General features: G+C 40.5%; 1 protein-coding gene across 1 annotated transcript in view; it reads right to left on the reverse strand.

Moving 5' to 3' along the window:
• LOC105380787 (5-oxoprolinase) overlaps positions 1-13449 on the reverse strand; it is a 34700-nt gene extending 21251 nt beyond the window's left edge. Inside the window, exons 1-14 of the mRNA XM_048628145.1 lie at positions 13261-13449; positions 11336-11517; positions 10378-10569; positions 9705-9990; positions 8811-9012; positions 7911-8008; positions 7215-7322; positions 6742-6876; positions 6292-6449; positions 5990-6057; positions 4033-4166; positions 2849-3000; positions 2209-2357; positions 375-516 (exon numbers count right to left, since the gene is read on the reverse strand). Coding sequence (XP_048484102.1) covers positions 375-516; positions 2209-2357; positions 2849-3000; positions 4033-4166; positions 5990-6057; positions 6292-6449; positions 6742-6876; positions 7215-7322; positions 7911-8008; positions 8811-9012; positions 9705-9990; positions 10378-10569; positions 11336-11503 — 1992 coding nt within the window. The 5' untranslated portion in view covers positions 11504-11517; positions 13261-13449. The remainder of the gene's footprint in view (positions 1-374; positions 517-2208; positions 2358-2848; positions 3001-4032; positions 4167-5989; positions 6058-6291; positions 6450-6741; positions 6877-7214; positions 7323-7910; positions 8009-8810; positions 9013-9704; positions 9991-10377; positions 10570-11335; positions 11518-13260) is intronic.
• Between the last annotated feature and the right edge of the window lie 807 nt (positions 13450-14256).

Here is a 14256-nt window from a genome sequence, read left to right on the forward strand (position 1 = left end):
GAGAGGAAGACCAAGAAAGACGTGGCTTGATTGTATGAAAGAAGATATGAGAGAGTGTGCTGTGAATGAGGATATGACAGAGGATAGGGTAAAATGGCATGGCAAAGTGTCATGACGTACAAAACCGACCCTAAATAAGGACAAGGCTAGGAAGAAGAAGAAGAGTTTGTACTACAGCGCAGCCACAAAACTTATTTGTAATCTGTGGTGAAGCTTACATAACTTTGCGTACTTACTTAGGGCCTGCGCGTTGTTCCTCTTGAACAGCAGCAGCATCATCATCAGCTAACCTCAAAAAATAATACAATAGAGTCCACATTGTCCTATGTCATCCAACTGGGGCTTAGGTTTATTTTTATTAACCAATGATTTACCTTCTCAGCGACAGGTGTCGTCCCCTTGCCGCTAGGCGGCGCTGTTTCCTCGGCTATCTCGCTCTTGCCGATGCCTCTCACTCGGATGTCGTCGACCAACACGTCTCGGTTAGTCAGCGTGAAGCCGAACTCGTTCTTGTACCTGTAAGGTTATTTTTTAATAACACAGACAGTTGGTTGCAGATGTATGGCAAGGCGTAAAATATAGGCTTTGAAAACTGGGGGAAAACCGCTTCTGTGATTTTGTAACATTCAGATATCCAGGATTCGCTTTCTTGGTGGTTTCCAAGTTTGAATAGTTTCCTTCGCTCCCTGCAGTGGCGCGCTACCATGAGTCTCGATAGAAATTCAAGCATCCTTTAACAACACAAACTCAACCTCTAAACCTCTAAGGGTGGATTCGTCCAAACTTCACGTTACACGAGAATAACTATCATCACGACCCATTACGTCCCCACTGCTGGGGCACGGGTCTCCTTCCAATGAAGGAAGGGTTTAGGCCTAGTCCCCCACGCTGGCCAAGTGCGGGTTGGTGGACCCCAACACAAGCAAGCTTGTGCTGAGAGAGTTGTCGGGTAAGTGGGCAACCCGACTGTCAGATGTTTTCAAGCCGCCCGAAGGCCTCTGACTAGGCTTTAACGACTGCTGCCGAAGCGAAGCTGCAACCGGGACCCACGGCTTAACGTGCCGTCCGAAGCACGGAAGCGTCCAGAAAAGCACCACTTGGAATTGGTCACCCATCTAATGGCTGACCGTGTCAGTTGTTGCTTAACCTCAGCGATCAGTTACGATCACTGAGGCCCGCTCGACTACGGACGCTTCTTATAATGATGAGAATAACTATACCGGAATAAAATTTATACGCGAGTAAATATCTGGGATAAGTATATTTGCATTCTACCAAGTTATACCATGATTAATTGAATGAACGAGGAACGAAACTGTAATGCAACTAAAATAAAAATAGCTGCGTCTCAAAGCATGCAATAGAAATGACATGCCAACTTAGTTTGAATGGATTATAATAGTATAAAATTGTTTATGTTTAAATATTTTATTCTCTGTTGTTATTCTGAGAATTTGCCTTTTAACGTACTTTTGTTTAAGTTTTGACAGATGTGTTTATATGTCATTATTACGGTTTTCTAATCAGCTGATGTGCTGCTGCCATTACAAAATTACTCTCGGATAAGCTCGTTACACGGTCAATTTTGGCGGTATAACATTTTATTCTTGGGATAAGCTACGTATCTTGGTTTCAGGTTTGGTAGAATGCAAAATCTGCTTACTCGCGAGTAACTGGTAGTTTACTCGTGAGTAAAAAGTTACTCGTCGTTGGTCGAATCCGCCCTAAGTCTAAATAAGCGATATAGAATGTTCCATATTGGCTACGGTTTGAAAGGGTATGACGCTACCATGAGAATCGCAAGGCAGAAATTTGAACAGCTAAAACAACTAACCTCTGTATAAAAGCGCTATAAAAGTCTCCATAACGACAGATAGTTTCTTTCTGTCCTGCCTGCAGTGGCGCTACCATGACATTTTCAGTCTTGCTCGATATTTAAACAACTAACTCCATAAACTCAACCCACCTCTGTATAAAAGCGGTATAGAAGTCTCCGTATCTGCAGGTCGTTTCCTTGGCTCCCGTCGGCTGTGGCGCTACCCTGAGTGTCGCAGTCACCACAAAAACTAAACCAACCTCTGTATAAAAGCAGTATAGAAGTCTCCGTATCGGCAGCTAGTTTCCTTCTGTCCAGCCTGCAGTGGCGCTACCATGAGATTGACAGTCTTGATTGATATTTAAACAGCTAGCTTCATAAACTAAACCAACCTCTGTATAAAAGCAGTATAGAAGTCTCCATATCGGCAGCTAGTTTCCTTCTGTCCAGCCTGCAGTGGGGCTACCATGAGCGCGCAGTCCGTGCCCGAGTAGCGCAGGTGGAGGTACGGCTCCAACACGATTTGAGAGTCGGAGAAGCCCTGCGAATGATGATAAATACACTGGATAGGTGGCGATGAAGTGGTGTTTGTCTACGTAGATAACGGCCCCGTGCTGCGGGGCGAATCGTACCGTATTTACAGGACCGGCAGTGGATTTGCCATGTCTCTATGGCAACGACAGAACGATTAGATTGGACCAATTATCATTATCGGCTGGTATGCCAAGCAAGAGTAGCGTGGAAAATCCTCCAGCTCGCTAGACCGATGACCTTAGACTCTTAGCCGGTAGTGGCTGGATGACGATGGACTAACACAACTCTCTCTTTCTACCATCCTTATTTATTCTGACTTCCTCTTTCATCATCAGTCAATAATCATCCACTGCTGTACATAGGCCTCTGCCAACGAGCGTCACAGCACTCGGTTCTCGGCCTTCCTCATCAAATCACCACCGGCTACGCCTAAGGTCGTCAGTCACACGCTGCGTTTTCCTCTCTCTTTCTCCCAACTAGGATTAAATATCTACTCACCTGAGAGCGTAGTTTCTCCCGGCACTGTTCAGAGAGCTTGTCCAGTTGAGTCTCCAGCTCAGCATAATACTCGGGGGTGTATTTAGCGGCTGATGGTGTTTGAGCTTCGTGAACCACGTCTGCTAATGCCATGCCGTAGGCTGATAGGATACCTGTGGGGGTAAGTGTAGGATATGAAATATAGAGCATAGAATAGTTACCTTACTTAGGTATGGAACGTATGTACCGCTATGACCAGAACGTGTATTGATACACAGACACTACCTACTCCTTTTGGCCTTTTACTACGCCTTATCGAGATGATTCTTGGATATTATTGTAGCTAAGAATATGCGCTTTCTTACTATGTAAAATTCATCCAAATCGGCTGAGCCGTTCTCGAGAGTAATTTCCCTTTAAAAATTACACCAAAAATACTAGTAAATATTAAAGAACGCAGTTATGAAGATAGTAAATGTGTGTGTGTGTACATGACCTGCGTATTTGTGCCGGCGCACGGAGAGCACGGCTAGCGCGGCGGTGACGTGTGTGTGTGTGTGTATCTGTATATGACCTTTGATATATCAGCTGTCATCATCAGCCAATAATCATCCACTGCTGGACATAGGCCTGGGAGAGGAGGAGCGCCACAACACTCGGTCCTCGGCCTTCCTCATCCAACCATTACCGGCGACCCGCCTAAGGTCGTCAGTACAGCGGGCAGGGCGGGGCGCCCCACGCTGCGTTTGCCTGTTCGTGGTCTCCACTCGAGAACCCGTCTACCCCAACGGTATAGTATTATTATAACCTGCGTACTTGTGCAAACGCACGGTGCGCACGACGAGCGCGGCGGCGACGGCGCACGCGTGCTGCCCGCCGGCGCCGCCGAACGTGGCCAGCACGTGGCGTGTGTGTGTGTGTATTTGTGACATTTGTGTAGATATATCAGCTGTCCGATACCCACATTACAGGCTCGGCCTAGCTTGGGGTCGGATGGCCGTGTGTATCGAATGAATAATGAATATAATGAATAATGAATATAATGTATAATGAATATAATAAATAACGAATGTAATGATTAATTAATATAATGAATAATGAATATAATGAATAAGGAATACAATGAATAATTAATATAATGAATAATGAATCTAATGAATGTGATGAATATAATGAATAATAAGTATAATGAATATTATTAGTACCTGCATATTTATGAAGACGCACGGAGTGGATGGCGAGCGCGGCAGCGACGGCGCACGCGTGCTGCCCGCCGGCGCCGCCGAATGTTGCTAGTGCGTGGCGCGAGGCGTCGTGGCCGCGCGCTGTTGTTAGTGCTCTGGAGTGGTAGAAGATGTAGGTTAAAGAGCCTTCTTTAGGTTTTAAAAAGCCTTCTTAGCGGTTGGATAAGGATATGATAATTATTTTCTGATGATTACTGGCAAGTTTTTGCGATGTTTAGAAAACATATTCATATGATTGCAAATATGAAGAGATTTCAGTGTAGACTAGTCTCTGTATCAGACAAAACTGTACAGCAACAACATAAATATGAAACAGAATTTAAGCAGACATAAAGACACCTTGGAGCTAATTAACCTTTCCTATGCCGAACGGCCGCGCACACATGTAACTGCCGTCTGCCGGCGCTTTTTGACAGTAGAGAGCGCCCGCGCGGGAATCACATTTATATGAATATTTGGGTATTATTGTTTGGTACTCAATAATGTATCAATTGTAGTTTATTGTCAGATAACTAATGAACGTGTTACAATGAATTTTATTGGTTATAATAGTTTTATTTTATTTCTATAGGTCATTGATTACAGCTTTTTACTTGAAACTGCACCCATCACAGAAAAATACCTTTATTTCAATATAATTTTAGTTTCAAACCAGGTTTTTTTATACTTATTACTTGAAGAGATTATATAGCTATCAACTGATATCAATAAAGTATAAACTCTAGAGGAAATAGATTCATAATTGATATTTTGAAAACTGACTATAATTTGCTTTATTTCAAAAGACTCCATTTTCTGTACATGTGCATGTGTGCGTGACAAGAGCTTGCTCCAGTGCGCCGTGTGACAGATCTGTCCCAAATCAAGGGTGTTCACTTTTGATGAAATAAAAAAAGAATGATCATATTTTTATAATGTTTCGTATTTTAGCATACTAAATTATAAAAACATAAACGTAAGTTACTTACTGAATCATATTTACTTATTTGTTAACCTACTTTCAACAAATATGATACTATAAATATATACATATATTTATTTATATAAATAGGACAGGTGATCACCCTCTCAGACTCATCTACACATCGATATCATTCTAAAGAGCCTAAACTTCACGTTCACTAGAGCGCTGATTCTAAAAAATAAAACACGCTGTATAACAACCCAACGCACTTCGTGTACATACACGAGCGGCGGCCATTTTGTTTGCGTATGTGTGTGTGTGAATTTTGGATGCACCTCGATAAATACTGATTTTCTCTAATATTTTGGCTATTTATTGAATAAACCGATATAAATATGTATTATCAATAAAATTATCTTTATAAATGAAATAAATTATTTATTGATGTTTTTACATAACAGTCTAGAAAACAGTTTACAAAGTTACGCAACCTTCAGGCAATAATCCGGTACAATTTTAGATCGATAAAAACTCGATTTTTTGTATTTTTTTATACTATTGATTTATCACTATACCTTCAAAATTGAATAAATAACAAGAAAACATAGTATTTACTTACCTTTTGACGTTTTTTCCATACGAAATTACTATTTTATTACCAACAGTCACGAGTACAAGGACTGTTCAAGATACCAAAATTTGAATTTCGCGCTACTACTAAACAAGTGAAGTTTTTGACTCAATGAATGTTGTCGATGGTTGTTTCATTCATATAGAATAAATTACAGGTGATATCATACTCTATTTCATGGTAATTAATAACTAAAATCACAAAAATCGCGATGAAGTGCTCTTGGGACAGATCTGTCACTAGGCAGACAAGGGGGGTTGGGACAGATCTGGCACACGGCATTCTAGAGGTTAATAGAAAGGAGTAGGTATATTATAATGTCCTTTTTTGTCTCCAAACACAGCGCAATAATGAATACATTATGGTGTCATAACATAACTCACCTGATTGGTCGACACATGGCTTCGTTGGCGACGTTAGTGAATCCCATCGCTACTTCTTCAACGGTCATCTGCAAGAACCACAAATGCACATTAGTGGATATAATATACCTAAAGGGTTTACATCGTAAGCCAAAAGAGGGCGGATTACAAAAAAATACAAACGCTTTGGAAAAAAGACTTACATAGATATCAAAGAAATATCTTACAAGATAATATTATGTGTGTAACTTTTTGGAATCTAGTTTGATGGTCGTTAGTAAGTCTTAAGCTAAATATTTTTCAGGTTTCAAAAATTTTCTTACCGGTTTCCCGCCAGTTTCCTTCATAAACTGGTTGATTTCGTCCGTCAATTCCCTGAACTTCTTCAAAGACGCCTCCTTGTCTAGAGCTTCGTTTTCGTTTGGGCCGAAGATTTTAGGAAAGTATTCCGGTAGCAGCCTCCCGAGGACTAAGTTTGAGTCTGTGAAGGAATAAAATGATGTTATAAAATGGCATCATCTTACTGAATCACCCTATATACCAGTATGGACTACCGGTGTTCCATAAGGTAAATATTAGGACCACTTTTATTCCTAGTATTTGTTAACATTACAAGGATTCCTGACGAGCCTAGCCGCTGAATCACCATGTATACAGTATGGACAACGGGTGTTCCTCAAGGCAAATCTTAGGACCACTTTTATTTCTAGTATTTTTTAACAATGATTCTGGTTGGCTTATATCGCAATATCATTCTGTTTTCTATTAAGTACCTGTGACAGTAAGAGGCCCCTGCTTCCTGTAGCAGGCGGGGCCGGGGTGCGCGCCCGCCGACTCCGGGCCCACCACGAACAGCCCCGAGCGGAAGAATAGCATCGAGCCTCCACCGGCTGCCACTGTGTTTATGTCTGGAAATAAATGAAATTGTATCAAGTAAATGGCAAAAAGGGCGTAATTATCATCATCACCACCAGTTCTAAGTTGTTGTAATGTGTAAAAAATTACACAGTAACGCAGGCGGGAAATCTGATTCTGAAATGCATGCCTGATAAAAAACATATTCTACACATATACCCAAAAAAAAAAATCTTAACTCTAGGCCTTATTGATATTAGCATCTATTAGCAGGCGGCCTTTTTCATTAACTCCCTTGGATAGTGATGTTTTATTTATCGAGACGCAATTTCTGCACTTACACTCCATCTATTTCATAGCATTGTTCATCAAAGGTTACTACAGTACGTACCGAGTTGCGGCGCCTGTATGGTGACGCCGGCGGTGGTGGCCTCGTGCACGTGCTCCAAGGAACCCGCGTAGCGAGACACGTCCGTCGACGTGCCGCCCATGTCGAACCCTGTGCAGAAATGTACACAGTGTAAATAAAGGCTTTATTCAACAGGACGCGTTACTAGCGCGCGTCAGAGCGCCAGCGCTAGCGTTGCGTTGCGTACTGCTAGTGATGGCGCTCTGTTTGACGGTATTTTACCATTATTAGTAAAACATAGTCATCTTAGCGTCGTAGCACGGCGTCAAGTGAGCGCTCTGACGCGAGCTAGTAATGTTTAATTTTTGACAATGCCTATATGAAAATAAGCCTCTCCCAACTACCTCCGAAGGATGGCCACAACTACAACATTTTATGAGACCTCTCGCTTTGTAACTCTTATTCGCGCTTTTATTGTTGTGACTGCAATTTGTACGTTTGTAATGAGTAGTCTGAAGTATAGATCAGGCATGCAGAAGATAGTGTCGTTGCTTGGTAGAAGCATGTGCCCATGCCTATCGGTGGTTTGTTAACTGACGAAAAACATCGTATTTATATGTCGGGTGGTTAGCCTTTACAATACAATCTCATTATGTTATATCTTTCATTTTGGACCCTCTCGTCTTTGTCTTTCAATGTTTTATTGCTTACCTAAAACGTCAATGTACTATAACGTACCTATAACGGGCAGGTCTGTATCTTTCTGGTAGGAAGTGACGGCGTACCCGACGACCCCGCCGGCCGGGCCCGACAGTATCGCGCGGGAACCGATGAATCTAGAACATTACACAAATGAATTAAAACTATTTTAGATGACGTGCGGCCGGTGCAGCGATTAGTACACATGGTAAAATTAAAGCAAGACAAAGAAAAGCGAATAGAATCTTAACGAAATTAAAGAGAGGATTCGGACCAATAGCGCCCAAAGCGGCATGCCACGCAGTACGCACCAATGGCGTCGAACGGTTATCATAAATTGCGCCCGCGCCTCACCCTGCATCACCTAAAAGACCCAAAATTTGTCTTCTGTGCAGAAAAGATACGTGCTTCCTAATGTATATAGACTGTCTAATGCCGGTGGTCAAAGGTTTGACATCCGAGACCGATGAAGACATTGTCTTTTAAAACGATGCAACGTAATTTGGCCCGCGCGAATCAGTTTAATGCAAGGCATCATTTTATATTCTAATTACAATACTCACTTATCCATCGGCGTAAGTCCCCCATCAGACTGCATCAGCAGCACCTTGTCCTATATCCTCACTGAAGCCGGCACAGAAGGACCTGACATACTCCTTGATGTGAGGAGCAAAGTTGCTTCCTACGTCTGCCTGTATCTATGTATGCTTACACCTTTAAAACTACACAACCGATTCACATGCGGATTTTTTAATGGATAGAGTGATTTCAGAGGCAAGTAAGACGCCCGAATCCGCGAGAAAAAGCTTGTAATTTAGAATTATGCAGGTACTCACCGTCCATCTTATAAGGCCACCGTACCATAAAAATACTGTTGATTTTTTAAGATTTTAATTTTCATGCATGCTAATAAAGTACATTGTCTTACATTGTACTCACTTATCCATAGGCGTAAGCCCCCCATCAGACTGCATCAGCAGCACGTTGGTCCTAGCTATATCCTCGCTGAAGCCGGCACAGAAAGACCTGACATACTCCTTGATGTGAGGCGTAAGGTACGCGTCCGCTGAACAAGTGAACCCGCGGGCTACTAGACGCACCATTGAGGTGACTTCGTGGGATAGGGAGATCTGTTTGAAGCCTGGAATAGAGTGTTTGCTTTAATGATAATAGTACGGTCAGATTCTCTAGTAGTTTAGTTTATGTTACAATGGATAGGCGGTTTGTAAGTTAGGTATAGGTAAGTATAGCTAGCTACTGAAGATGAAGCGGTACGGTATAATACGACATCCTTACAGCTAAAAGCCACATCTTCGAGGCAATTTGGGGGATGAATTAATTTTAAATTTGACGCATTTAATGTATTTTTATTTATTTATTGCAAGATGAAAGGGGATAACATCGGATTAGAGCGGTGGTAGCTCAGTCGGGTGAGCGCCCGCTTCTCAATCAAGAGATGCGGGTTCGAATCCCGACGCTGACATGTACCAATGAGTTCTTTTAACTTAAGTACAATGTATACCATCGCTCTTACGGTGAAGGAAAACATCGTGAGGAAACCTGCATATCTAGATCTAGCACATCTAGATATGTGAACCCACCAACCCGCAGTGGACCAGCGTGGTGGGAAATGGTCCAAGCTTAGGAAGGCAGTTTAGACCTTGGGGATATGCACAAAGGTTCCACTCGAGAGAGCCAGGTGCAGGTACTTACACCCCCACAGAGAATAGAATAGAATAGAATAGAATAGAATAGAAGGGGATAACAGGGATAACTCACCTCATTATTTTCTTGTCTTTGTATAATGACTTTAAAAAAATTAAAATAACTCACCCAGTTCCTTAGCAATCCTGCCAATTACCAACTCATGTTCATGAAACGTGTAACTGTGAGCCAGCACCACCGCTATACTATCTATCCCGCTCTCTCTCAGCTTCGTCAGCTTGCCTCTCACTTCCTCTTCGTCTATCTCTTTCATTACCAGCATCTTCTCTCCAGTGGTACCGATGGAGGCTCGCCATTGGTCCTTTTGTAGTTGGCATTTGTCTTCTAGAGCTGGTATGACGCGACAGTCGATTTCGACTACAGATGAGTAGAGGACGCTGGGGCGTTTTATGTCCTGTAATAATAATGAGGAATGTGAATGATTGTGGTCATTTATCATGTGAATATGAGTTTATTCGGGTAATACAGAAGGAGGCCTTCACACAAAATAGATGCGGTTCGAGTCTTGTGGCATATACAAATGAGATCTTTCGAATGTGTGTAGGTAGCATACAGGGTGTTTCCAATGTGGTATAGTAAACGGGTAAGAGATCGTTCAGGTGGTCCTTCTGAACAAATTAAGTTCTAAGACTTTTGTAAAAGTAAGTGTACCTAATCCCTGTAAGTATATGGATTTAACATTGTGCATTTAAATCTGTACCTCTCGTTCTTATACATTTAGGTTTCAACGGCTATACAAGACATCTACTCAACATTATTATCATCAATACTAAAAACTTACCAGCTCAAAGATATGCGGTCGCGCCTGATTCCCAATATACAACAGATCCTGGAACCCCTTGTTGATGACCAGAGCCATCTTCTCTCCCTTTCTCTCCAACAGGGCGTTGGTAGCGACGGTCGTACCCATCCGAATCCATTCTATGAGGGAGGCATTCACTTTGCCGTCCTTGTCTAACGCGTTGCCGGTTTCCTGGGGAAGAATGAGATAGAAACATTTAATTCATTGTTATCATCAACAAGGAAACAAGGTGGAAACAACAAGAAATGGTGTTGAAAGTCGCTTGACACCCTAATGCACAGTTATATTGAATGAGATAAGCATACCTAAAATATGAAAACTTTATCTTTAAATAAATAAAAGGTTAATAACCTCAGTTTCTATTTGATAACTCTGTAGATCATACACATATAAGTACTTATTAATTACAAGTATCGCATCTGTGCCAGATAAATGGGTTTGGAATTTCGGTAAATCATCAGCACTCTCACAGTGAAGTTAAACATCATCATCATGAGCCAATAATCATCCACTGCTGGACATAGACCTCTCCCAAAGAGCGTCACAACACTCGGTCCTCGGCCTTCCTCATCCAGCCACTACCGGCGACCGCCTAAGGTCGTCGGTCCAGCGGGCAGGAGGGCGTCCCACGTTGCGTTCGCCTGTTTGTGGTCTCATGAGAACTCGTCTAGGTGCCCCAACAGTTATCGGTTCTTCAGCAGATATTACCAAAGGTACCTAAACATCGTCAGGAACATAATGAATTAAATCCATGAAATAGCTAGAAATATGACCACCATATTTTAAAACAACTTAAAACCTTTTTCGTCCCACTTGCAGGTATTCTACAGTGCAGAGTGTGAGTAATTTGCTTGCTATTTTTTATTTATTTATTACAAAATACTACACCACTATTACAGTACTATATGTAAGTGCAGGCACATAAGATTGACATTACCTCCTGCAATATCCTCCTGATGGCCTCAGTGGGAGCATCGCTGTAGTTCTTCGGATCTACTGACAGTAGCTTCATGACCCTCACTTTCCCGTTGGGACACCTCGCGTAGACATCCGTGAAGGTACCGCCTCGGTCTATGGCGAACTGGAAGCCGTGGGGTGGGGCCATTTGTGGAGGGTGAGCTGTGGAAATCAGGGTTGATGTGTTGAGATTAGGTTGTATTTTGAGTTGTAGAGCATTGTGTGAACCACTGTAATATGGGACAGTTATCAGTAATAAGTGAAGATCACAGGGTAAAAAGTTATGGAATAATGTTAAATTCACCTTAAATGGAATCAAGACTCCTAATACCTTTCACACTTAATGGAAATTTGTAGACTGAATATTTAATAAACTAACAACTATTGCAGACAAGACCGTAAAACATGTTCTTTATCTGAGTAAAAAGATAAGAAATAAATTTACTACTGTTGAGAAGACAAATGTTTGTTCTTACTAAACAAAAGATATTTTGTTCTCTAGAACTGTTTGTTTCAGAGATCTATCTATTAGGGTAGAACTTTATAAGTGGGCCCCAGTGAGCAATATTGAGACTTTGTAATTAGTTTGCTAATTTGTTTTATAGCACTCTTATTTAGTACATTCTCACACCTACCTAGGACACCTACTCAGGGTATTAGCTCTCAAAACTCATAAAATATTGTTGGATATCATTAGGTAGATTAGTTTAGGTAGTAACCTGACTTGCAATAAACATTGTGACCACTACAATAACCACAGTATTTATAGATGCCTAGTGGTAAAGACAATGATTAGGTAGGTACATTAATATTACACTATCCATTTAGCATTTTGCTGTATCAATATGATTTGAACATCAAAAATACTTTTATCATAACAAGTGAGAGATAAATCACCTCTATCTATGTAATGTAGAGACTTGATTATTTGTATAGTCATACTATGATAAATGATAGTAAGTACCTACAATTGTTAGGTAGGTAGGTAGGTTAGGTACACATAAAATGTATAATGGCTAATGGCTATGTTATATCATCAAAAAAACTAACTCATATCTCATATAGTTCTCATGCCCATGTGACAATTGCTCACACACATTACTTTTCATGTATTCAAAATATTTTGTGATCTGTATACTTATTTTATATTTAAGTTATTATTTTTAGTTAGGTAACGCTCTTTAATGTTACACATGCTGTGGCTACATTTTTATTTAGAAGTGCATATGTCCTGTATTTCACTCAAATGTTATCAAATGTGTTAATGTAACTATCTTTTATGTGGTCCAAAAAAAATAAAAAAATAAAATCATTCAGTAGGTAGCTACTTTATCTATTTGTAAATTTATAAAACCTAGTCTACCAAATGCATTTAGGTAAGTATTTGAAACACTACACACAAACACTAAATGCATTTAGTGTTTGAAATGAGGAACATGAAATTACAAAAACATAATTCAATCATCATTATCTGTACCAAGTAGAGTGGTGAGACAGTATCCTCAGCCAAGCACTCATTCAATTGCTAGTACTAGTGCTCAGCCAAGGATGCTGTCTTGCCACTGTACCTGGTAGGTGTAATCAGGGTTTATTTATGGAGCACAGCACTAACTATAATAATATGTCCTCATCCTTGGCCTTCCACATGGAACAACTGCCAGCCTGTCTAAGGTTGTCAGTACAGCAATTATTATTAGATCTTATTACTCACCTAAGACCTGAGAATGATGTGCCCCAAACACTGTTTATTACGTTTTTTTCTCTTTTTGTCCGCAAATATCTCGAAAATGGTAAAGACGTGAACTGATATTATAAGGTAACATTTTCACGCCTTGAAATTTGTTATGTTTCAATATTTGTGAGGTTTATAAAACCTTTAGAACCTAAAAAAATAGAACAACTTACCGTTTATCCCCGGTAAACTCTTATTAAAGATAACAAGACGGTATTTTTAAATTGATATCCTGTTTCAATCAAATGAAGTACACTGGAGAACAAGAACTAGTATAATAACTAATTACACATAGTTCTAGGAGTTTAAAGTTTTCAAAAATAATAAAATTTAAAATGAACAATCAATCACAATCAAAACAACAAGTGCATTAAGAATTTATGACAATGACAATTTTGGTAAATTTGACATTGACAATCAGCTGATATTTAAAAAATAAAGAGGGTTCGTTCATTGCAAAGACGTACTTGTATAACGAGAATAAAATTTGATCCTTGGATGGGAGTAAGGATCATAATAAATACCTGCTGCTAACGGAACCATGGAAGTATTAAGTACTACGTACGATTAGTACGGAACATAATCTAGCACTCTAAGCCCCGTATGGCCATTCTTCTTTTTCAACTACTGCGCTGGCGTGGCGGGGCGGGCTCATGTACATTTTGGATGTTTTCTTCGGAAGCTGTAAAGGCCTAAGGTGCAATGCAAGTGCGACCAGCGCGGATAGCGGATGGGCCAGGATGGCAACAAGTGGCAGAGACCCTAGAACGAGTCTTGGTTGCGAGAGGATATTTTGAAATCGCCTTTTCGGCGAAGTTGTCGATGGGTATGTGCCCAAGAAGATTTTAATCTCTCATGCAAGTTTTTATTATTTTGGGGATTTCTTTTTTTTATTTTTTATAATCTTTATTTATTAAAGAGACTTAGGTCACTTACAATAAACTGTGACCATGTCAGTCTCATCGAGACATACACTATTTAAATAAATGCTAAACTAGGGTTGTCTTAAGTCTAAACAATATTTTACATAACTATACAATATTTTGGCCTCAATAGAACATGGATTTGAAAGGATAGTCTGAAATGCACCAACGTCAATTAGATTGACTCGAAGTTTTCGAAATAACATTGCTCTGTCCGAATTATATTGTTTACATTCTACCAAAAAA

Source organism: Plutella xylostella, chromosome 20 (assembly GCF_932276165.1).
Source record: "Plutella xylostella chromosome 20, ilPluXylo3.1, whole genome shotgun sequence".
Lineage (NCBI taxonomy): Eukaryota > Metazoa > Arthropoda > Insecta > Lepidoptera > Plutellidae > Plutella > Plutella xylostella.